Here is a 22,374-nt window from a genome sequence, read left to right as displayed (position 1 = left end):
TCACTCAATAAATAGGGACTGGACTCGGGGTGGGGGTGGGGGACCCTGAGGTTTGGGGGATGAAGTGGCGAAGCTCAAGGGGGATGTTTCCCGTGCGCCCTACAAAGTGGACAGGTTTGTCACGGACGGGAAATGACTGGAAAAGACGAAACCGTGCTCACAACTGCGGAAGCATGAAATGTTCACGAACTCAAGGGCTAGAGCCCTTAATAAAGGCAAGAACTCAGTATCCATCTTACGGCACCAAGAAGGGCACGGATCTGGAAGAGGAAAATTAAGAATAGGTTTTAAATTTAAAAACCTGAAGATCACACCTTAAAATGACTTTCCATGATTTGGGAGATTTTTAAAGTGGCATCTTGTAATAGAAAAAGAAAGCAAGAAAACATAAACCTGAAGTAAACATTCTCTGGTCAGAAATATAACAAATATTATTTCAAGTAAAATACAGTTTTAAATTGTTCTTAATTCTTTGTAGTTTGGATTCTGCATTCCTGACAATGCTTCCTTCTCCGCTAGTAGAAAAAAACCTGTAGAGCTGACTCACGGCCACAAGTCAGCCTTCTCCCCGCTCAAGGCCAGCCCAGGCCAGGAGGTGTCTCTGCAACAGACACTGAGCTTGTCACTGATGCCCGAAAGAGACCCCAGCAGCGTGAGCTGAGAATGTCATTAATCTAAGGTGAAGGTGTTGCTAAGGACCCTGTTCCCACACGAGGCAGGGAGCAGGTGACCAGCCAGGACTCCATCCAACGTGCAAAAACGCCCTGAAACGCAGAGCAGCAACTGCAGACAGTTTTTAGGAGGTATTTCCACTCTGTGTTAAGGTAGGGGAAACTGGGAAGTGGGGGTAGCTCCACACTCCCACTCAGGCGGGAGTCGTGACCCACGCTGGGCACTGCGCGTCTCTGGGCCTCTCACAGCAGAGGGTTTCCACTGCAGAGACCCTGCCACCCGGGTCACCCGGAATCACCTGGAGTCGTCTCTGGGTGTCATAGCTGGGGGTGCTAGTAGTGGCACTGAGAGGCCAGGGGTGCTGCTAAACATCCACAACACACAGGGCAGCGCCCCCATAACAAAGGATCAACCGGCCCAAAATGTCAACAGCGCCAAGCCTGAGAAACCCTGTCTCACAGTCTCTTTCGGCTCCAAAATTCTATAACCTACATGTCTGTTGAGTTGAGGGGTAAATACTACTTCTCTGGGTATAAAGCTAACAAAGAGGATTGGAGGACTTGCTGAGACCAAGTGTAAACCAGGGTGAACTCAGGCCTCCTGTAACCAGACAGGTGGTGAGAAATCAGGCCTGTAAGACGGTTCCCTCCTCCACAGAAGTCCGACACCAACCTCCCTCGTAGGAAGAGGGAATGGCTTTAAGTATCTTATCTCGCGGGTCTGGAAAGAGGCGGATTGCAGGACTCGGCTCTTCAGCTGACGCCCTGAACTGAGCAGGGACGTAACCCAGGAGAGCTGGGAGGCCAGACTCCATGCCTAATGCATGCTCTGTTTTAGCACTTTTTGGAAACTACACGCCCCTTGGGTCTAAACAGAGGCAGAGACTTGCTGAGTTCCTCAGGGCTTTCTTTCATTCTCTCCCCTACTTTCTCTGGACACGCCCGCAGCTGAGGGCGCCCACCATCACGTGGCACCCTGGTCCCAGGACACGGGATTCCTGTGGATACTGAGGCCTATGTACTCACGTGACATTTTCTTGTCCTGAACTCATCCATTCTTCATAGCTATTTATCTAAAAAGATGCTTATTTTTAATGTAAACACACTGATTTATATTGGCAGCTCCTCTACTTAAAGATATGCTGGAATTTCCACTGAAACTTTTTATTATTCAAAGTTTGCTAGTGCAGGCCTGAAAATGTCCCCAAGCAAAAGAGGCCTAATCTTTTCTACAAATATCACTGAACCACTTTTTAAATCCAAGAATGTCAGATAATTTCTTCTTCTTTACTCTTGAAACTTAAAACTGGATTTTTGTTTTTCTAAGAAAAAATCAGGACACCAATATGTACTTTAGATGAAATGTCTTTCCTACACAGAAAAAATAAATGTAAAAACTTGCTATCTCATCAAAATAAGGCATCAGGAAAGCTTTAATATGAGAAAGTTCCTCTAAATGAGGTTTGTAACCTAAACAATCAGAGGACTATATATAAAATAGATAACTCATAAGGACCTGCTGTATAGCACAGGGAGCTCTACTCAATACTGTGCAATGGCCTAGATGAGAAAAGAATCTAAAAAAGAACGGATATATGTGTACGTATAACTGATTCACTTTGCTGTACAGCAGAAACTAACACAACATTGTTAATCAACTATACTCCAATAAAAATTAAAAAAAAAAAGAACCAGAGGACTAATAAAATCCTAGAACCCAAGGGGAATAAAGCCAAGAACGACACTGTTTACATCCGCATAGCATTTTATAATGTACAGGACCACTTTCACGTACAGTCTCACTTGATGCACCTAAGAGTCCTGTAAAGTGGGTATTTATCTGTAGATAAAGAGAAGAGGGCTCGGATATATTAGGAGACAATTACAGCCTCAAAACTTGAAAGTATCAGAGGCCAAGGTAGAAACCAGGTCTTCTGACTCGAAATTATTTAAAATAACAATTAAGAAACATACAGGGCTTCCCTGGTGGCGCAGTGGTTGAGAGTCCGCCTGCCGATGCAGGGGACACGGGTTCGTGCCCCGGTCTGGGAAGATCCTACGTGCCGCGGAGCGGCTGGGCCCGTGAGCCATGGCCGCTGAGCCTGCGCGTCCGGAGCCTGTGCTCCGCAACGGGAGAGGCCACAACAGTGAGAGGCCCACGTACCGCAAAAAAAAAAAAAAAAAAAAAAAAAAAAAAAAAAAAAGAAACATACAAATTAGGCCCTGGTTTCTCATCTGTCCAGGTTGTAATTTGTTTGAATAGAAATAGGTGTCGGCCCCCATCTAAAATGGCTAGTGAACCCCCTGCCCCTTTCCCAAACCACAACTAAGAACAGACACTCACCTCCCTGTGCTGGGCCAGTGCAAGGCCACGAAGGCAGCAGAGGGGAAGAAGAGAACTTCTCAGTCTTACCTGATTATAGCTAAGGTGTCTAAGTGCTGCAAATCTGAGGACACTGCTAAGACGAAACCTGGGGCCTGGGAAGGGGCCTCCTTGTAATGGAGGAGTCCAAAAGCCTGCACTTGATAAGGTTCATTTTCCATTTGCCTCTGATTAATTGAGGATTAAATGAATTGTAGTAAAGTAGTAATAGGAGTATTAGCAGCAGCATCAACAGTTAGTAGTGACAGTAAATCTCTAAAACCCAGCACTGAGAGCTTATTATACCAGGCCCTCTGCTAAGCACTTAATTATGTAATTAATTTTAATTTTACTATATCGATTAGTGTAATTTTTGTTAGCACTCATATAGATAACTTTGATAGGAACACTATATATAGTCACTGGTTTGCAAAACAATCCTACAAAGTTATATGTTTTTCTGCTTTTTTATAGGTAAGGAGATTGACCTGGACAAGTCCTACAGTGGAGCTGAGATTCAAACCTTGGTGTAGCTTACGTTCTTCCTGATGAACAGGAATTCAGAAAGGAAGAGACCGCTACAGGCTAGAGACCTAAAAAAGCCTTTACAGAGAAGTGTGTTGAGCTGGATACCAGGGAATGAGTGGAACTGAACAGAAAGAGGGTGATCTGCACTGGGGGAGATGGGCCATGACAATAAAACAAATGGCGACACACAAGGGTGATTCAGAAGACAGTGATGGAACACTTCTACAGAGCCCAAGACCATGCTCCAAATCGCGTGATTTCCCCGACAAAACTGAATTGAGTGAATACACTCTTAGGGTCAATTTTCTCTTTATGACATAGCCATTATCTTGTAAAAGAAAAGGAAAAGGCTACGCTTCTCTAGAACCCAACTCCTCTACGGAGAGGGCTGGTGTGGACGCCAAAGTGCCTCGTCTCCGCCACCCGAAGCCCAAACCCGGCGATTCTCCCGTGAAGGCAGCGCCCCTGCTGGAGCCCAGGACTTGTACAGCCCAGTCCTGCGGGGCAGGGCAGGAGAGCCAAGACAGGACCCCCAGACTGGAGTCTCTGAGCGCCAGTTAAAGAGTCTTCCTCCAAGTTTTGTGAGGAGTAGCTTCAAAACTGGGAGCTGAGGGCTTCCCTGGTGGCATAGCGGTTGAGAGTCCGCCTGCCGATGCAGGGGACGCGGGTTCGTGCCCCGGTCCGGGAAGATCCCACATGCCATGGAGTGGCTGGGCCCGTGAGCCATGGCCGCTGAGCCTGCGCATCCGGAGCCTGTGCTCCGCAACGGGAGAGGCCACAACAGTGAGAGGCCCGCGTACCGCAAAAAAAAAAAAAAAGAAAGAAAAGAAAAAACTGGGAGCTGAAAGGCGCTGCTCGCACAAGGACAGAAACACCAAAGTCCTAACACGTTTTATTTACTCTGCACATAGAAAACGTACCTGCCGAGAACAGCACAGAAAGCAAATGTGTTAGTGGAAGAGGGAACAAAACACGAAAACGCACTCGTCCCAGAGAAAGTCACCAGCCTGAGGATGCCCAGGGGGAGCAGCCCTCTGTGCTGCAAACCACATGTAGGGGGCAGGGGAGGGGGGTCAGCCACGGGGCCACCAGGAGGGTATTTGTTCTGGCTTCAGCAAGGGCCAGATCCCTCATCCAACATCACGAGACGTCCTTTAGGCCTGTTCTCTCATCACCATTGCCTAGGGTAGAGACAGACAGACAGACACAGACACGGACACCGAGGGAGATGGAAAGGCAGCTCCAGCAGGGGTTTCTCTGTTTTTCCTGGGGCTTCACCCTGCACACCTCCTGGACCTGTGCTAACACGACAGAGCACTGCAGAATCGCAGAATTAAGCATCTCTGAAGCCACGTGCATACTTTGTTTTCCATTTAAATAAAAGTCTTCCCTCTGACCTACCCACAGAGTGAGCTAAACTGGAAATGTACGGAAATTACGACCAGATGCTTCACACGGACAGTCACCATCCATAACACAGCCTCACAGAAGTCAGGCTGGGACGGAGTTAAGGGCAAGAAGAAATAACAGAATAATAAAAGAACACACTTGTATACCAGTCCTGAGCTCTGTATGCAGTCAGCATCTACTTCAGAAGACACACAGTCCAGGGACCCTGGGCCCTCGAGGAGGCCTCTCACCCTGAGGTCACAAATGATCTTCTGGGGGTTGTAACCCCCAAAATAGTATATAAAATTTCCACATATGTACATGAAAGTACTATTTGGAAAAAAGGGCCATAACTTCCATCATCTACACGGTGTTCCTGACATAAACTACTCCACAGACGAAGGTCTGAAACAGGACCTGGTGAATTAAAGACGCAAACATTTGTTCTTACTGAACCACTGCTCTAGAGGTTCACGGCTAACATTCTCTACCGGCAGTGGACTTAAAAGCGAGACCAAATACGGTCAGAGTGAAAACTCCATATCTGACACTAGATATCAAACAACAGATTACCAACCCAACCAAATAGTGGTCTATTTTTTTCTTCCTGGTAAACAAACACAGGAACTCTTAAAACACTAGATCCAGTAAGTAAGGTTGTAGCAGATTAAAAAAACAAACAAACACAAAACCTGAGCTTCTGAAAGATGTAATTTCCTAACCTCTTGGAGTAGAACAGGGCTTCAAGCCAAGGTTACCCGGCTCTAAAAACTTCCAAACTTTCAGAAGAGGAAGACATTTCTATGAACTGGGCTTTCAAAACCTTCAACTGAATTTTTAATTAACAAATAAAGTAATTCAACGAATCAGTTAAAAATTCTCTGGTATTCCCATAAAACCACTTCTTTGGATCTGAAATTCACACTGTGAGTTATCTAACAGGGGAAAGAAATGTGAATGTGTTGGTGGTAGGAGAAGAGGAATGCTGCTTAAATTACTTTCAAGCGACTTGGATTAAAACCAATATTATTTCCCCAAGGTCCCCAAATGAATCACGTGCAAAGCTGGGAAGTGGGTCCAGAGTTCCTGACACCCACGTGTGCTCCCTCCTCCACCCAGAAAAGGATCTGAGAGGCAGCGGACAGTGGAGCCTGGGATGGGTGGTCCCTCTCACCTCACCCTGTAGGCATCTGAATCTGAAAACCTGGAGAGCTCTTCACCTGTCCTGTTACCAGCAGAGTGGGGAGCTGCTGTCCCAGACACCTGTATAGTGTGGGACAGCAGTAATTCTCCAAATTTTAAGTTGCTGCGTCTCAAATGATCAATGCTCATTACTCTTCAGATAAACCCACCCAAGGATGGGGATAACGGCTGTGCAGTTGGGTATATATATGTCTTTATAACAGGACAGCCCCATCCTGACAGCAGTGATGCTTACTTAGCAAGACTCATTCAACCCCTTCCCCCAACCCTATCAGACCTTCGTGGGCGTATATGTGCTCTGAAAAAGCAGAGCCAATATTTTAATTTCATTTTATACTTGAAAAATGAAAACAAAAGCATTACCTTCAGAATATAGACTTTTAAAGGAAGGTGTGTGACCCTTAAGTTATATAGAAGGGGGCCTACGTTAGGTAAAGCCGAGGTTCTTGTTTCCAGCTCCAGCTGTGGGTTAGCTTCTCCAAAAGGCCTCGGCACTCCAACTTTGGAGAGCCCACGCAAGCAAACTGCAGTTTTTACTGCACCTCTGGGCTCTCGAGAAGGGGGCGATCTTTAACGCAGCAAGTAAAATAACTGTAGGCTGAACCCAGAAGATAATAGGATGGGTGGGGCATGACCCTGAGGGTCATTAGGGAGACTGCGCCAATGGGCCAGCAGGAAGGCAGAGCTGAGCCTGAGACTTCCCAACCCTGCCAGGCCCTGAAAGCCATCCCAGATGACCATGTCTCTCACACAAAGCGTCCCCAGATCTGCACAGATTGCGATCAACCAAACGTCATTTACGAGTAAAGAAAAACAAGTCACTGCAAGTAAGAGTCATAAGAAACAACAAACATTAGATTTAGACCCCCAAGAACGTCAGATATTTGAAGTCTCACATGCAGAATATAAAACAGCTGTACGTGAAATGTTTAAAAATAAAAAAGTAAGGGCTTCCCTGGTGGCGCAGTGGAGAACCCACCTGCCAATGCAGGGGACACGGGTTCGAGCCCTGGTCCAGGAAGATCCCTCATGCCGTGAACAACTAAGCCCGTGCACCGCAACTACTGAGCCTGTGCTCTAGAGCCTGTGAGCCTCAACTACTGAAGCCCGCAAGCCACAACTACTGAAGCCTGCACGCCTAGAGCCCATGCTCCACAAGAGAAGCACCGCAATGAGAAGCCTGTGCACCACAACGAAGAGTAGCCCCCACTTGCCACAACCAGAGAAAGCCTGTGCGAAGCAAAGAAGACCCAACACAGCCAAAAATAAATAAATAAAATAATAAAATTTATTTTTTCAAAAATAAATAAATAAAATTAAAAAGGAGTGAAAATGAGCAGGCAAAAGAAACCAGATTATAAAAAGAATCAAGTAAACTTTTAGAAATGAATATAATGGGTTAAAAAAACAACTTCATACATTGGTTAAATAACAGATTAGACATGGCTGGCAAAAGAAACAATTGTAAAACAAAACTAAATAAATAACCCAGAACAGCACAAAGAAAGAAGAACATGAAATTACAACAGAAAGGTTAACAGTCTTGGAAGATGGAAGACTGAATATATCTAATCAGAGTTCCAAAAGGAAAGAGTTACGAAAATAGAAGCTGGGCAGTATTTGAACTCATACTACCTGAGAATTCTCCAGAAAGATATAAAGTCACAGATACACAAAGTATAACAAATTAACAAGTAGAATAATTAAAAAGAAATGCACCCTAGACACACACAGTAACATTTCAGAACGCCAAAGAGAAGACAAGATCTTTAAAGTGGCTGGAGAAAGACAGGCTGATGACGTGACGGCAGGTTTCACAACAGGAACGATGGAAACCAGAAAGCATCCGTGTAATGGAGCCCAGGCTCCAAGTCAAAATAACTGTCAACCTAAAATTACATACCTAGTAAACCTATACTTCAAGAACAAGATGAAAATAAAGATATTTTCGGATATAAACAAAAATGAATTCAACATCAATAGACCTACCCTAAAGGGAGTGACTGTGAACTATTCTAGAAGCTTCCTAACTGACCTACCCTCTCCCACCATCTTGAATATAATATCAGTCCAACACATGTAAAATCATTTGATCAGATCACTTCCTGCTTCAAACTGCCACATGAATTTCTAGAACCTACATAATAAGGTCCATGACCATCTATCTGGCTCCTCAACTTACCAGCTGTGACCTGGGCCAGGTAACTAACCTGCCTGAGCCTCAGGTTCAGCACCTGCAACGTGAGCCCTATAGGGACTGACCGCTGACATGGGCTAAGACCCCCGTACCGTAGCGCTCTCCGCAGTGCCTGGCAGCTGTTACTAGTTATCATTATGATAACTCATTGGTCCCAAAATACAACATATGCATTCCCAACGCCACGCCTTTGCTCACGGTATTTCCTCCACTTCACTGGCCCCTAACACGTCCATTCCCCAAAAATCTGCACTAAGTCAACCAAATTACTGCCAAAAGTCCAGCTGCTTCTTGAAATTTTCCTCTACCAGGCCAGCCCAAAGTAAGTGCTCTCACTTCTAAACACGTGAAACATTGACCCAAAGTGCTACTCTGTTCATTAACTACCTAAACTGTGTGATGTTTCTGGTCTGGGGAAGCACTTATCTCAGCTGTCCCTGTTCTGCCTGTGGAAAGCTCTACTGCCATGAAAACGGAGATTTTTGCCTAATAATGATGGATTGGCTGATTGAGCTCCAGGGCCCTGGTAGAGACACTTTAGAGGAAAAACATGGCACCAAATTTAAAAAAAAAGAAAAAAGGAAAGAAAAGGCAGTTGTCTTAGGATGTGCTGCATTCCTTGTAATCCTCCAGACAGCTGCACTTCATTCTAAAGACGTCAAATATTTTCCTTAGAGAAAGACATCCCACGAGGAAGTCCTGGTGGGCAGGAAGAAGTGATAAGGGAACTTCAGCTGTCAGCTTACTTCAGGAAACATCTTTCAGAGTCTGTTTCCCAAGGAAGTCAATTTGGCCTGGTATTTGTATCACCCAAGACAAAGAAAACAGTCCCCCAGGAGCTGCCCGGCTGGCACGAACGAGGGGTCCAGTAAACACGGGCTGATGCCGAAAAGGCAGAGCAAAGCAGCTCCTCAGATGATTCCGTTTGTTTGTTCAAAAAAAGGAAGAGGCAGGTATTCTCATCAACCCTCTTTCAGTTTTCCAGCTAAGCACTTGCGGAGGATGCCACAGCTGGCTGCCCAACCCAAGAGCCAGGAACAGCAAATCTCTCAAATGGGTCACAAAGAATGTGTGATCAAACCCAACTTCAAGGCTGCCCGTCCTTCTTGCACTGCAGCTGACATTAATTCAGGAGCTAGAAAAAGGCACAATCACATGCTATCACTTTTAACTAAGTTTTCCCACTTTAAAAGAAAATCTTTACTAAGTGTCAAAATTAAAATTCCACTATTTTGTCTAGGAGGCCCCCAAAATGCAATTGTTTTCATTATATAAAAAAAATCCTTATCAAAGAAAACTTGGGGGAAAAAAACCCCAAAAGAATCAGTCAGAAAAACAAGAGAAAAGTAGAAAACAATCAGCCATAAGACCTGGTGGTCCAGTGGTTAGGACTCCGCGCTTCCACTGCAGGGGGCACAGGTTCGATCCCTGTTCAGGGAACTAAGATCCCACGTGCTGCACAGCACAGCCAAAGTAAATAAATAATAATTTTTTTTTTAAATCAGCCATAAGACCTGCTACTCAAAGACAGCACCTATCAACATTTTGGTTCACTATCTTCCAGATGTTTTTCCTCTAAGGAAAAGATGTTTTGTGTAATTGGAATCCTATGGTGTATGACTGTGTTACTTAAATGACTCCACAAGCATTTCCCCATGTTTTTCTTCTTCATAACCTCATATAACTACATAGAGTAGATGAGAGAAAGAAGATGTTTAAAGTAAACCAAGTCAAGAAATGCCATTCTCGTTCTTCCACAAAAACTCCTGTTTTTACTGTAGTAAAAACCAAGCATTTCCAAAAGTTTCTGGGGTCACTGGAGATAAGATACATAAAAAAATGCTTGGATGCATAGGAAGTGTTTAAGAAATGTCAACTGACTTTCAAGTGACAAAGGCAATATTTACTATAGTCCCTGGAAAGATACAAAAGAAATTAAATTCAGCCTCTGTTCCCAATGGATTTTTAATAACACTGAGAAGATAAAATGCATTTACACCCAACAACTAAAGTGCAACATAATTCGGCATGCAATAATCCTGGCTCTTCAAGGGCTTGGGATGCCTTATCCCTTTCTGCACCCCTAGCATGAAGGACATATTACAGATACTCAGTAAATGTCTGTTGTACTGAACAGAACTACAAACTACAAGCTACGCTTCAGAGACAGTAAAGATCACTGTGAGCTGAGGTTAAGCTGGGCAAAGCAGACAACGTGAACATGGCAGAACTTGATTTGAGCAATATTTTGCAGAAAGAAAGCTGAACCATAGAAGCCTTGGGATGCTGTGAAAATGAAAGACGGCATAAGAAAAAAATGTTTGTATAGTCCTAATCTATTAACGAGTTAGATGTTTCTACACAAACAGCTGAAACCTCAGCTGTACATACTAACTACTCATGGGAAAAATAATATATGTATAATACATAGTAGATATTACTTAAAAACAAAGAAAACATACCAACACAAAGTACTACAGCATTCCTAGACATCAGAAACAAGGGCTAATTCTCAGGAAGCTTTGTGTGTGTCATGACATGTGGGAAAAGGCAGAAGACTAAGGCCTTAGATCTCCACATATAGAACCACAGTGGATACTGTCCTTACTAAACTAGGTGTAAAAGAATGTGCTTACCAAAACTTTCTTTCAGGAACCCTTTCGACTCCACTGAAGCTATCTGCATGTACTGTGAACATCCAGGGGGTAAACACAGGAGATGTGAAATCAGCTTCAGCCCTAACAGCATCACATTCACCACCTGATTATACACTTGTCTTAAAGAGAATCCAGTGTCATGACTAGGGTATCACTTAGCAGACTCCATACATCCTGACTTCATCCACACACAAATTTTCCTTTGTTTTACTCCACTTGTGCTTGTGAAAAAATGCAAAGAATTTATGGAGAAGGAATTTGCTAAGATTACATCGCTAACAGCTGCTGGCTGGATTGTACTAAATCGACAGCCTCTCCGGTCACATTATATGGCCATCTCAGAAAGTGGGCTATTAATACAAACCTGGTTTCTTTCAAAAGAATTGATTGAAGCCTGCCCCGCCAGGCTGCCTTAAGAGCAAGTTTCCCAGAGCTTGGGGTTGGGTGTGTGAACATTCTGTCTGTATGTACCGCTGCAATTACTTGTGATTAAGAATCTCTAATAGCTGTCTATTCAGTCTCCTCAGCCTGAAGCACTCAGAACAAATGCCTTCAACAGGCCCTTCAGGAATGAACAGCTGATCTGTAGCAGTGCATGCTTCAGGGCAGGTGGTCCTTGTTTTTCTGAACACACACATGCACATGCATGTCTGATAACGCTTATATCAGTCAGATATAATTAATTCAAAAGACTGAAAACAACACAAAATAGGTCATTTAAAAATGTTTCAGAGGTCCAAACATATGCAAATGGAAAATTTACAATTTTTTTCAAAAATTTCCTGGAAATTATGATTTTCAGATTTTGCTAAACTTTCACACACAAATTGTCTTACCCCAAGAATACACAAACTGTAACTGTTTTAACTCTAAATGAAGCACTTCTCTAGGACATCAAAAGATTTGGAAACCCGACAATAATTACCACATAATCATTCAAAAAAGACATGTGGTATATAACATTTGCAAAGATGAATTGCACCTGTCACCAATTCAACAAAAGAATACTTTATCTACAAACCACGCAGCGTTGAACATTTAAAAATCTGGTTAAAATGATCCATAACAAGAGCTCCATGTCAAACAGAATAGTACAAGTAACCAAAAAAATGGATTAACACAAATGGTTGATTTCCACATCTGAAACACATGGGATGTCACCCTGAGCAAGTTACTGAATCTCTCCGTACTTGTTTCTTAGTCCACAAAATGGGCAAGATGATACTAACAACCTTTTAGAGTTATCAATATTAAATTAATACATATTAAATTTTTATAACAGAGCCTGGCAAAGGGTAGCTAATAAAGAATGTTTGTATTATATCAGGAACCAGATTTTTTTTTAAATGCGAACACGCATAAATAATAGCAATTGAAAAGTGTAATCATGAAAATAAAAGAGACACAGCTGTGATGCCCTGTGACCGAATACAGTTTTCAAGATATTACTGTATATTTAGAGCATAAGCAAATAACAGAAAAGAGCTCCCTACTAAAAATGATAGCTACATCCCTTCAAAGTGTATTAATACATCCTACCACCTCTATTCTTTGTCATTAGTGCTATTTTGCAAAACTGTGATTATTCCTCCTGTGTTCTACAGGTGAATACCAGTCCTTAGCGTTAAGAAAGGCACACAAGTAGCCCCTCCGGGATACCAAAATAAGAAGTTAATGGGGACTTTCCTGGCGGTCCAGTGGTTAAAAAAAAATTAAATTAAAAAGAATTTTTTTAAAAATAAGTTAAGGGGATGTGAAGGCCTTTAGCATCCACTAGTTTTACTAACAAACCACCAACGTGAAACTCATTCCTGAACTAAACTGCCAAATGTTTCTGCGATAAAAACTGCAAACTCTCATGTGAACAGATCTTCTCAATAGGGAGTTGTTCCAGTCTGTGAATAGGACACTGTCAGTGTGACCAACAAAGCCGGGAGGGGACATTCCTGACACCCCTGTCCCCTGGCTAGCCTTTGATCATTCATCTCTCCCAACCACACGTTTGTGGAAACCACTTTCAAGCACAGCATAGGGACAACATCTACTCCCTGAACTTCGCCCTCATCACAGAGCCCTGCTCCCCGGCTTCTGCCCGGACCCTCACTGTTCACGTCACCCCCGAGGACCACCCCACAATGAGCCTCCAACACAGGAGCCTTTGTTTTCCTAGTACGCCGCCCACCCCACCCCCAAACAGTCACTTGGGGCTTCGCTGTGTACACTCTGGCAAACATCACGGGATGACGATGGCAACTAAGCAGACCACAGACCGACCCGAGAACGGGGGAAAACTGCTGATGCCCCAGGCGAGGCTGGCGCGGCGCTCGGGACCCCGGGTCTGAGTGTCCCTTGCTCCTGGGGGCAGACTTCGGGCTCAGTGCTCTCTCTGGACTCTGCTCTGAGGACTACGTGGGACCACGGTCTCGAGCGCCTAGCGCGCGCCCACGGCCCCCAGCGTGTGGTCTCGCCGTCCGGCTGCCCGGGGCCTCCAGCCGGGGGTTGGGGGGGTTGGGGGTGGGCTGGGGGGAGGAAGGACAGACCAACGCCCCGTCCGAGCCGCCCCCGGGCCACTCCAGGGCGGGCTGCAGGGCTGGGCGCCGGCGGGACAAAGGGGACCGGGAACGGGTCGGCTTTGTTCGAGGAGTGATGGAGCGCAGGGCCACGGGCCCCGGGCCGGACCCCGCACCCCGGGACGCCCTGCACCCAGACCCCCAGACCGCCAGGATTCCCTACCTCTGGGACCCCCGACGCCCGCACCTCTTCCCCGGCCCGCACCCCCTACCCCGACCCGGGGCCCGCACCTCTGGGGCCCCCGCACCTTCGGGGCCGCTCCCCGCCCCTCCCGGACCCCGGGACCCCCACATCCCTGACCCCGTACATGGACCGGACCCCCGCATCCCCAGGATTCCCCTCCCTGAACCCAGGACCCCCCGCACCGCCCACCCCCGAACCCCCGCGCCCGCCCCCCACTCCGCCCGGACCCCTCCGGCCGCGCCCGGCGGAGGCCCGCGTACTCACCCCGCAGGAGCAGCAGCAGGGCGAGCGCGGGCCGCCGCCTCAGCGCCATGTCGAGAGCAGCTGAGGGGCCGAGGGCCCGCTCCCGGCGCAGGCGCCCTGCCCGCGGCCCTGCGCCCGCCCCGGTCACCATAGCGACCACGGCGGCGCGCCGTCGCCATGGTGCACGGGAAGCCCGAGACGAGTCTGGTTGCTATGGAGGCAGGGATGCTCTGGACCGGGATACCGGGGTCTCTTTCAAAGAATTTGGTGGAAGGAGGTGAAGGAGCGCGTTCAAGAGTGGGCGGGGTTAATTTCCACATCTATAAAATGAATCCGTCACTACAGATCCGGGAAGGAACGCTCCATTAAAATTTGAGAAATGAAGTGCTTCTTATTTTACAAATAAGGATGGAGCCCAGTTACTGTGGAAGCATTATTGCCTGCGCCTCTTTTGGGGCCCAGACTGTAAATGTGATGAGAGGGGAAAGCGCTGAAATCTGTATAAAACATAAGCAAGATGTGCATTATACAGTACATAAAAATGATGTATTTCTAAAATAAACATAATCCTTCGTTTCTGTGTTAGATCAAAAGCATGATGGTATACCAAATAGTTTGTTATGCAGAAAAGCAAGATAATTCTTTGCTCTGATTTCTGAATATTGGGAAATGTTAAGGTTAGGGAGGAAAAATGGAACAGAATCTTTTGAGGACCAACACACAAAATGAGGAGGATTAAACATACTGGAAATTGGACTCAAGGATGCAGGAGATCTTGATACATTTAATACTGTGGGAAATTCTTTTATTATTTATTTATTTGGCTGCGTGGGGTCTTAGTAACAGCACACAGGATCTTTGTTGCTGCGTATGGGATCTTTAGTTGCGGCATGTGGGATCTAGTTCCCTGACCAGGGATCGAACCCGGGCCCCCTGCATTGGGAGCTCTGAGTCTTAACCACTGGACCACCAGGGAAGTCCCACTGTGGGAAATTCTTGAAATAACTTGTTTTACATCCAACGTAGAAAGTACATCCCTAATGCTCCAGGAAGCAACAGAGTCAAAACAGAATTCTCAGTATAGTTATTAGTAAAATATGACAGTTTCTTTCCAATGACTAATATTTTTTAATGTTTAACTTAGGGACTTCATTTTTCATACAGTCACCCTAGGTTTTTTTTGTTTGTTTGTGGTACGCGGGCCTCTCACTGTTGTGGCCTCTCCCGTTGCGGAGCACAGGCTCTGGACGTGCAGGCTCAGTGGCCATGGCTCATGGGCCCAGCTGCTCTGCGGCATGTGGGGTCTTCCCAGACCAGGGCACGAACCCGTGTCCCCTGCATCGGTTTTATAAAAGTAGAATTTTGTAAGTGTGTATATATGTATATATATACAGGGACTTCCCTGGTGGCACAGTGATTAAGAATCCGCCTGCCAGTGCAGGGGACACGGGTTCAAGTCCTGGCCCGGGAAGATCCCACATGCCGCGGAGCAACTAAGCCTGTGCGCCACAACTACTGAGCCCGCACTCTAGAGCCCGTGCTCTGCAACAAGAAAAGCCACTGCAATGAGAAGCCCGCGCGCTGCAATGAAGAGTAGCCCTCGCTGGACACAGCTAGAGAAAGCCCACACACAGAAATGAAGACCCAATGCAGCCAAAATTTAATTAATTAATTAAAAAAATAAGTATGTATACACATATATAACTTACTATACTAAATTATGAATGCCAAGAAACATGAAATAGATTGACGTTGTTGACAAGGATATGCTTCAACTGTCATCACTATATGATCTTCTTTATGTCTTTGTAACTGCTCACACTTTTGTAAGTGTGAATTAATTACATTCCTCCAAATCTCATAAAGACAGAATAAAAATACTGAAATAACTCCATCACCTATTGTGTTTCTATTGTCTTCCTTTACTAAACCTTCTTTCTGCTCTAGTTTACCATGTTCCCAAGTCACAAGTAAAAATTATTTTATGGTGATGGTCTGTCCCATCACTAAACACAATAGAGAAATTAAAAACAGTAGAATTCTACTTAGGCTCATTGACTTTCCTTCTGCTCTCTCTGTGCTCTGCCATTCCCTTTAGCTCCCTTTATATGCTCCCTTTATATTCCCTTTATATGCTCAGGCATGTTTGCCATTGTGGTGACCTGGGAAATATGAGGTGGTGTCTGATTGTGGAAAGAGCAGCTTTCAGTATCAGTGTCTCTTTTCTCCTGCTGAATTTCCTGTGTTTGCGTTGTGAAATTGTTCTGTCTGTTAAATGGTCTTTTCCGCGAGGGAATCTTTTGAAACTCAGAACGAGATTACAGAGAAAGGCTCCATGAATATTCTATATGGAGCAGAGGTTCCTATGAGAGTGAATGCAGGTGCTTCGTTGTAAAACACTGATTTTCCTCCACAGATGGAGTACACATGTCATGACTAGTGGCTGAGACAGGATCCTGGAATGGAGCCTAACTAGTGACATGGTAGGAGGCACTTGACTGTCAAGTGATCTGCTCCTCCTTATGATTTCACTGTTCTCTGGAGAGCTCTGGCCCTGTGCAGAAAGGCAGCAGAGCCCTGGACGCATTCAGTGAGCAAGGCTGTGGAGTCTGTGCTTCTATCACCACATTATCCAACTAACTACGCTTGTTTCTAATGGTGGCTTACTAAGGAGAGATACATGTCTTAAAAGAGCTCAGGGAACTAAATACATTTGTGCTAAACTTGAACAAAAGCATTTGCAATGCTTTTCAAACCAACACAAAGCGCAAATCAAGTAGCAAATGGGGAGTTGAATTTTCCTTCGAGACTTGAAATCAAGCAGGATCCTGTGGGGTACCCCTAGGTACAAAAGCCTTTCCGTGTTCCCCGTTTCTTATTTGTAGTGTTGACTGAAAAAAAATGCACAACCTAAAAGTTGACAATTGGGTTTCATTTGGTGGACTTGCTGAGGACTTAAGCCTGGGTGGCAGCCTCTCCGATAGCTCTGAGGCACTGCTCCAAAGAGGTGAGGGAAGAGCCAGGATATATAGGAATTTTTGCAACAAAAACCACATGGGCAGAACAGCAAGAGATTACTGTTAATTAAAGAAAAACCAGACATCTCAAATTAATGAATTAAGTGCTTTTCTACATATAGGAAGATGCAAGAGTCTGGACTTATTGAAATCATTCCTTTGATATGCTCCTTAACTATCTAGGGCCAGTATCCTGTTTTTCTCCCTCCTGAGTCCCTTCAGGGTATACAGTTGGGGGCGGCTGCAGTGGCTGAGGCCTTGATGGCCGAAACATCCTTTGTTTACTGATATGGCGGCCGACACTCTTCGTCTACAGCAGGGAAAAGGCTTCAGCCTCCTAGACCTTCCCTGTGTTCCAAAGGACAGATGCAAATGGTTACTAATTAGAGAAGGGGGGGCTGCAGAGACAAGGGAGGAGCAGCTGAGAAACCATAGTGCTTCCATAAAGAGGGGTCCTGTTTCCTCCTTAAGGGATTTACATAACAATATGTCTTTGAGTTCTTCAGCAGGAACCAGGGCCCCCACCAGGTGGAGGATGGTAATTTCAGGCTGAGCACAAGATTCCTGGGGCACTGCCCTGTTACGTCCCCACCAACCAAACAGAAGGAAGTCACACACCTTGAAGCCCTCACCCCCAATTTGGCCTTTAAAAACTGTTCCCCAAAAACCACCTGGGAGTATGGGGGTTTTGAGCACGAGCCACCCATTCTCCTTGCGTGGCCCTGCAATGAACCTTTCTCTGCTCCAGACTTCAATGTTTCGGTTTGTTTGGCCTCACTGTGCGTCGAGCACACGAACTTGGGTTCAAAACAAACTCACCTCCAAACAGACTGGAGAGATGCTGGAAGCAACATGGGGGGACATGGGCTCTGGAGTCTGAAGGACAATGATTCCAATTCTTGGTTTTTGTAAACTTGGGAAAGTTGCTTAACTTCTCTAAGCCTTGGATTCCTTGTCTGTAAAATAGGGATAAAAATACCCACCTCAAATGGTCATTTTGAAGATCATGTGAGATAAAGATTTAGAGCATACCAGGTGCTCAATACATGTTTGTTGCCTGGACCCCTTCCCTTTCCTACTATTTTGGTTCAGATTGGGCAAAATGGTATAACAGTCCTGGAAAGTCTTGATAAAGAAAAGAAACTTAAGTCTGCAGATGGGTCAGAAGGAATGAGAAGCAGAGAGGGAGATTTACATCAAAGTGTGTTTATTCTTTTCGTTTTGATGCTGAATTCAGCCTCTGCACCCCAACACTGAATTAAATCTGAGACAGAGCTTTGGGTGAAGTAGAAACGCATAGCTTTATTGCCTTGCCAGGCAAAGGGGGCCACAGTGCGCTAATGCCCTCAAAACTGTGTGTCCCAACCTGGAGCGGGTAGTGAGGAGTTTTATAGTGATGGTTCAGAGAGGGCGTGATCAGCTGGTGGACATTCTTCTGCAATCAGAAGAATTGGTGGTGAGGTAATCAGGGGTCAACGTCATCAACCTGGCTCCAACTGGTCTGGGGTCTATGTGCTTGTGGGCAGCATACAGTTAACTTCTCCCACCTGGTGGGAGTTTCAGTATCTGCAAAACAGCTCAAAGACATTGTTATGTGCATCCCCTGAGGGGGCACCAGGACCCTGCCTCAAGGCTGCACTATTGTCTCCTGACTGCTCCTCCCTTGTCTCTGCATCCCCTCCCTTCCCTGATTAGCATCTGTTTGAACCTACCCTTTGGAACTCTGGGAAGGTCTTGGAGGCTGAATGAAGCCTATTTCCTGCAAACAAGAAATGGGGAACACAGAAAGACTTTTGTGCCCTGAAGCCCCACAGGGTCCTGCTCAGTTTCAGTGTGACTAAGTTCTGAAAAAGTAACAGGACTGTGCTTCTGCTCCTTTGTTGTGCATCCTACACCAGAGCAACGACCTGAAGTCAGCCTCCGGGAAGGAGAGAGCAGGATCCACTGACAGGGAAGTCACTGACCCCAGAGCCTCCCAGTAAGCACGCCCGCTGGGTTGATCCAAGGTTCTGTGGCTCCAGGTTCCCTCTCGTCAAGTCCCAACTTCTTGCAGTATTTCCAACTCTGTTCTCGCACATTTGTCTCGTCTACCATCTTCTCTTTCTCTTCAATGTCTTTCCTTCGTTTTTTTTTGAATAGAAGGACACGTCTCCATAACCTGAGGAAACAGTATGTGGACTGAAAAAAAATGCACAACCTGGAAGTTGAAAGTTATGTTTTATTCGGGACCTTACTGAGGTCAACAGCTGGGGAGACAGCCTCGAGATAGCTCTGAGGGACTGCTCCAAAGAGGTAGGGGAGAGCCAGGATGTAGAGAAGTTTTTGCTGAAAAAAAATCACATGTAGTCAAACATCAAAAGATGACTGCTAATCACAAAAATAAACAGACATCTCAAATTAATGACTTTAGTGCTTTTCTATGTATGGGAGGATGCAAGAGTCTGGGCTCATTGAAATCAGTCCTTTGATGTGCACCTTAACTAGGGCCTGTATCCTTTTTTCCTCCATCCTGAGTTCCTCTCAGGGCTCACAGCAGGGTGGGCTGCAGTGTCTGATGGCTTGCTGGTGGGCAGCATTCATTGTTTACCAGAATGGCAGGCAGCATTCTTTGTTTACTGAAATGGCAGGCAACAATTTTTTTGTGTGCAAGTAGCAGACATCCCCTTTAACGATAGAGTAGGGGGTCCCCAGAGAGAGAGAACCAGGCATGGCTTTCTAGACATAAGAGAAGGCATTTCTGGCCTGAGCCATTTTGTGATCGAATCTTGGCCACAGCGCTTGCCCTTGAACAGGTCTCAGTAATCAATGCTCTCAGAGAAGTAAGGGAATGTGGGAACACAGGAAAAGCAGTCAAGAAACAACAGCTCAGAAGTAGAACAGAGTCCCATTTCCTCTTCAAGGGCTACATATAACATGGGATCCAGTCTCTGAGTTCTGCAGGAACTAAGGCCCCCACCCAGGAGGAGGATGGAGCAGTGATGTGGACCCTCAAGTGTGGACTCTGTTGACCTTTGCCCCAATTCTATGCTGAGTTTGCCTCTGCTCAAGCCCCTTCATGAAGATGCATGTGACCCCAGGGTAAAACTTCCCCAGTTTTGCTCTTCGGGGAGACACTGCTTCGGGGAAGATCCCCTGTGTTCTCCTCACTTGCTGCCAGTAATAAACCCTCCCTTCTCCCACTCTTTGCCTTGGTTGTGTCTTCTGGCTCCACACCCACCAAGAGGTGAACCCCATTTTTCTGGGGGTAACAACCAGACATGCTGCTTATGCTGGATTAAGAAGCAAAGTCTGCACTTTGATTTATTTGCACGTTCCTCTCCTTTGTAGGGGTTCACTCGAAAAAGGTCATATTAATGCTAAAGTTTGGGCTTACAGTGGCTTCCTAGAGAGAAACTTTTTTAAGAAGCGATTGAGCAGGCCTTACACGCTTCACCCGAAGGAGGCTCTGTGCCACGTGCTAGAGTGTGTCAGTGTGTGTGTGCGTTTAAGTAAAGATATCATACATGCTGTGGGTGAAAGAAAGAGCCCCTCCCCTCTGCCCAGGGTCAGCATCAGTCAGGGCCTCTTTATTCACCGGGGTACAGGCAGCCATGGTACCACCAACAGGGATGGACAGCAACATGGCCACGAGGAAGCCTGACATAGGAGTTGCTTCTCCCGGGCTGAGAGCCCTAAGAATTAGGAACCCCAGCTCCCTGTCGGGCTGTCAGCCTCAGCACCTTCTCCGAGAAAGCAGAGAAACAGGGCTTGGCTGAGTGCCAGGATGCCAGGGAAGAGGGGTCAGGGATGCTGGTAAACAACACTCCCCATCACCTTCCAGAAGGACATCTGCTGAGACAGAAAACAGGCCAGCTCTTTCTTTCCCTCCACTTGGTCTCAAGAACTTTTCCACTGACCTGGAGAAAAGTGAGAAACTTTTCCTAATCTATGCTCCAGGGCTGGGGACACGTGTGCGACCCGGTTGTCCTGAAGCAGAGCCAGGAGCACCTGTGGGGGTGAGAAGACGCAGGGCAGACAGGCACCTGCAGCCCGTGGTGCTCCAGTCGTGTGCCTCCAGGATGCCCCAACCGATGTGTTTACAGACTGGAGATATTTTTACCCCAACCCTCCAACGAGAGCTAATTTTCTCTTCACACAAATGGTACGACGGAGTGTTTACTTCCTGGAGGCACCGGAGAGAGACCAGGGTGTCCTCTTCTGCTGCAGGAAGGCTGTCTGCCTTGGAGTCCCTCCGGGGGTCAACCCCTCCTCCAGGGTTTGGGTTAGGGGAAGAGGCTTCTCCCTGCTCCTGCTATGATGTTTATCTTGGGGTCTCTGTCCACAGGGGCCAGACTCCAGCTGCTCAGCCTGGGGCCCGTCCGTCTCCTGCCTCAGTTAGGTACAGACTCCTGGATATACATTCAGTTAAATTTATTTATTGTGCCACTTAGAAGGTCAATATCTTTGCCTTCCTTTTTTACTTTAGTTATTAATATCTGGGAAAGTTTGGTTAAATATCAGGCTGTGATTGTGGATCTCTCATCATTGCGTTTCTATGTTTGCTACACGTGCACAGGTTCGGGAGCACCGTGCCATCCCGAGGACAGCATGGGGCAAGCTTGTGGCTTTCACCCTCCTGGCTTCCACTCCTCCCCTCCCCCTCTGCCTCGGCCTCAACCAGGAAAATGCTGCCCTTGCCGGCCTCAGGCCTCAGCAGCCTCTCCCTGTCAAGTTCCCTGAAGCCTTAGCTGCTCTCCCAAGTAGGCCTGGTGAACATTTTCCTCCAAACAAACACAGTCCTCTCCATAAGTGAAATCATGGCAAACGATCACGTGATAGACATGCTTTCCAAGTCACGGCCTCCAGCTGGAGGACCACGGGTCAGTGTCGGCCTTGTGTCACGTCTTCTGAGGGCCTGCCACGCGGTGCTGGCTTGATGACCACATTAGAATGTTGAGAAACACATGCACATAGATGTCATAATAATGACATATGCTACAGAATCACCTGTAAAAGATTTTTCAGAATAAAAGAATATCTTTGTGTTCAGAATGACTGAGGAAATCTTCTTCCTGGAGATGTGGAGAGAGCTGTATAACCTTTGATAATCACCTTCCATCATTTAACTATCCACCCGGCAAAGGCCATGCGTATTGTGTTTGTGCCTAGTACTGAGCGAAGAACCAGAAATAATATGGGCACAGTTTCCTTCTTCAAGGAGCCCACAGTCCGGTAGGAGAGAGAGGAGGAAAAATAATCATGCCCTAGGCATCAAGTAACTCACAGAATGAGCTACCATGGATCTCCACCGCTCTGTTCCATCACACAGGGAGATTCTCAATAAAATAGGATCGAAAAATTAAGATGCATATTG

At 46.1% G+C, this 22,374-nt stretch overlaps 1 protein-coding gene across 1 annotated transcript in view; it reads right to left on the bottom strand.

Moving 5' to 3' along the window:
* JAM3 (junctional adhesion molecule 3) overlaps positions 1–14,099 on the bottom strand; it is a 60,017-nt gene extending 45,918 nt beyond the window's left edge. The window contains exon 1 of the mRNA XM_060160809.1: positions 14,026–14,099. Coding sequence (XP_060016792.1) covers positions 14,026–14,074 — 49 coding nt within the window. The 5' untranslated portion in view covers positions 14,075–14,099. The remainder of the gene's footprint in view (positions 1–14,025) is intronic.
* Between the last annotated feature and the right edge of the window lie 8,275 nt (positions 14,100–22,374).

Source organism: Lagenorhynchus albirostris, chromosome 9 (assembly GCF_949774975.1).
Source record: "Lagenorhynchus albirostris chromosome 9, mLagAlb1.1, whole genome shotgun sequence".
Taxonomy (NCBI): Eukaryota; Metazoa; Chordata; class Mammalia; order Artiodactyla; family Delphinidae; genus Lagenorhynchus; species Lagenorhynchus albirostris.
The sequence above is the reverse complement of the archived record's forward strand: the minus strand, read 5'-3'. Positions and strand labels throughout refer to the sequence as shown.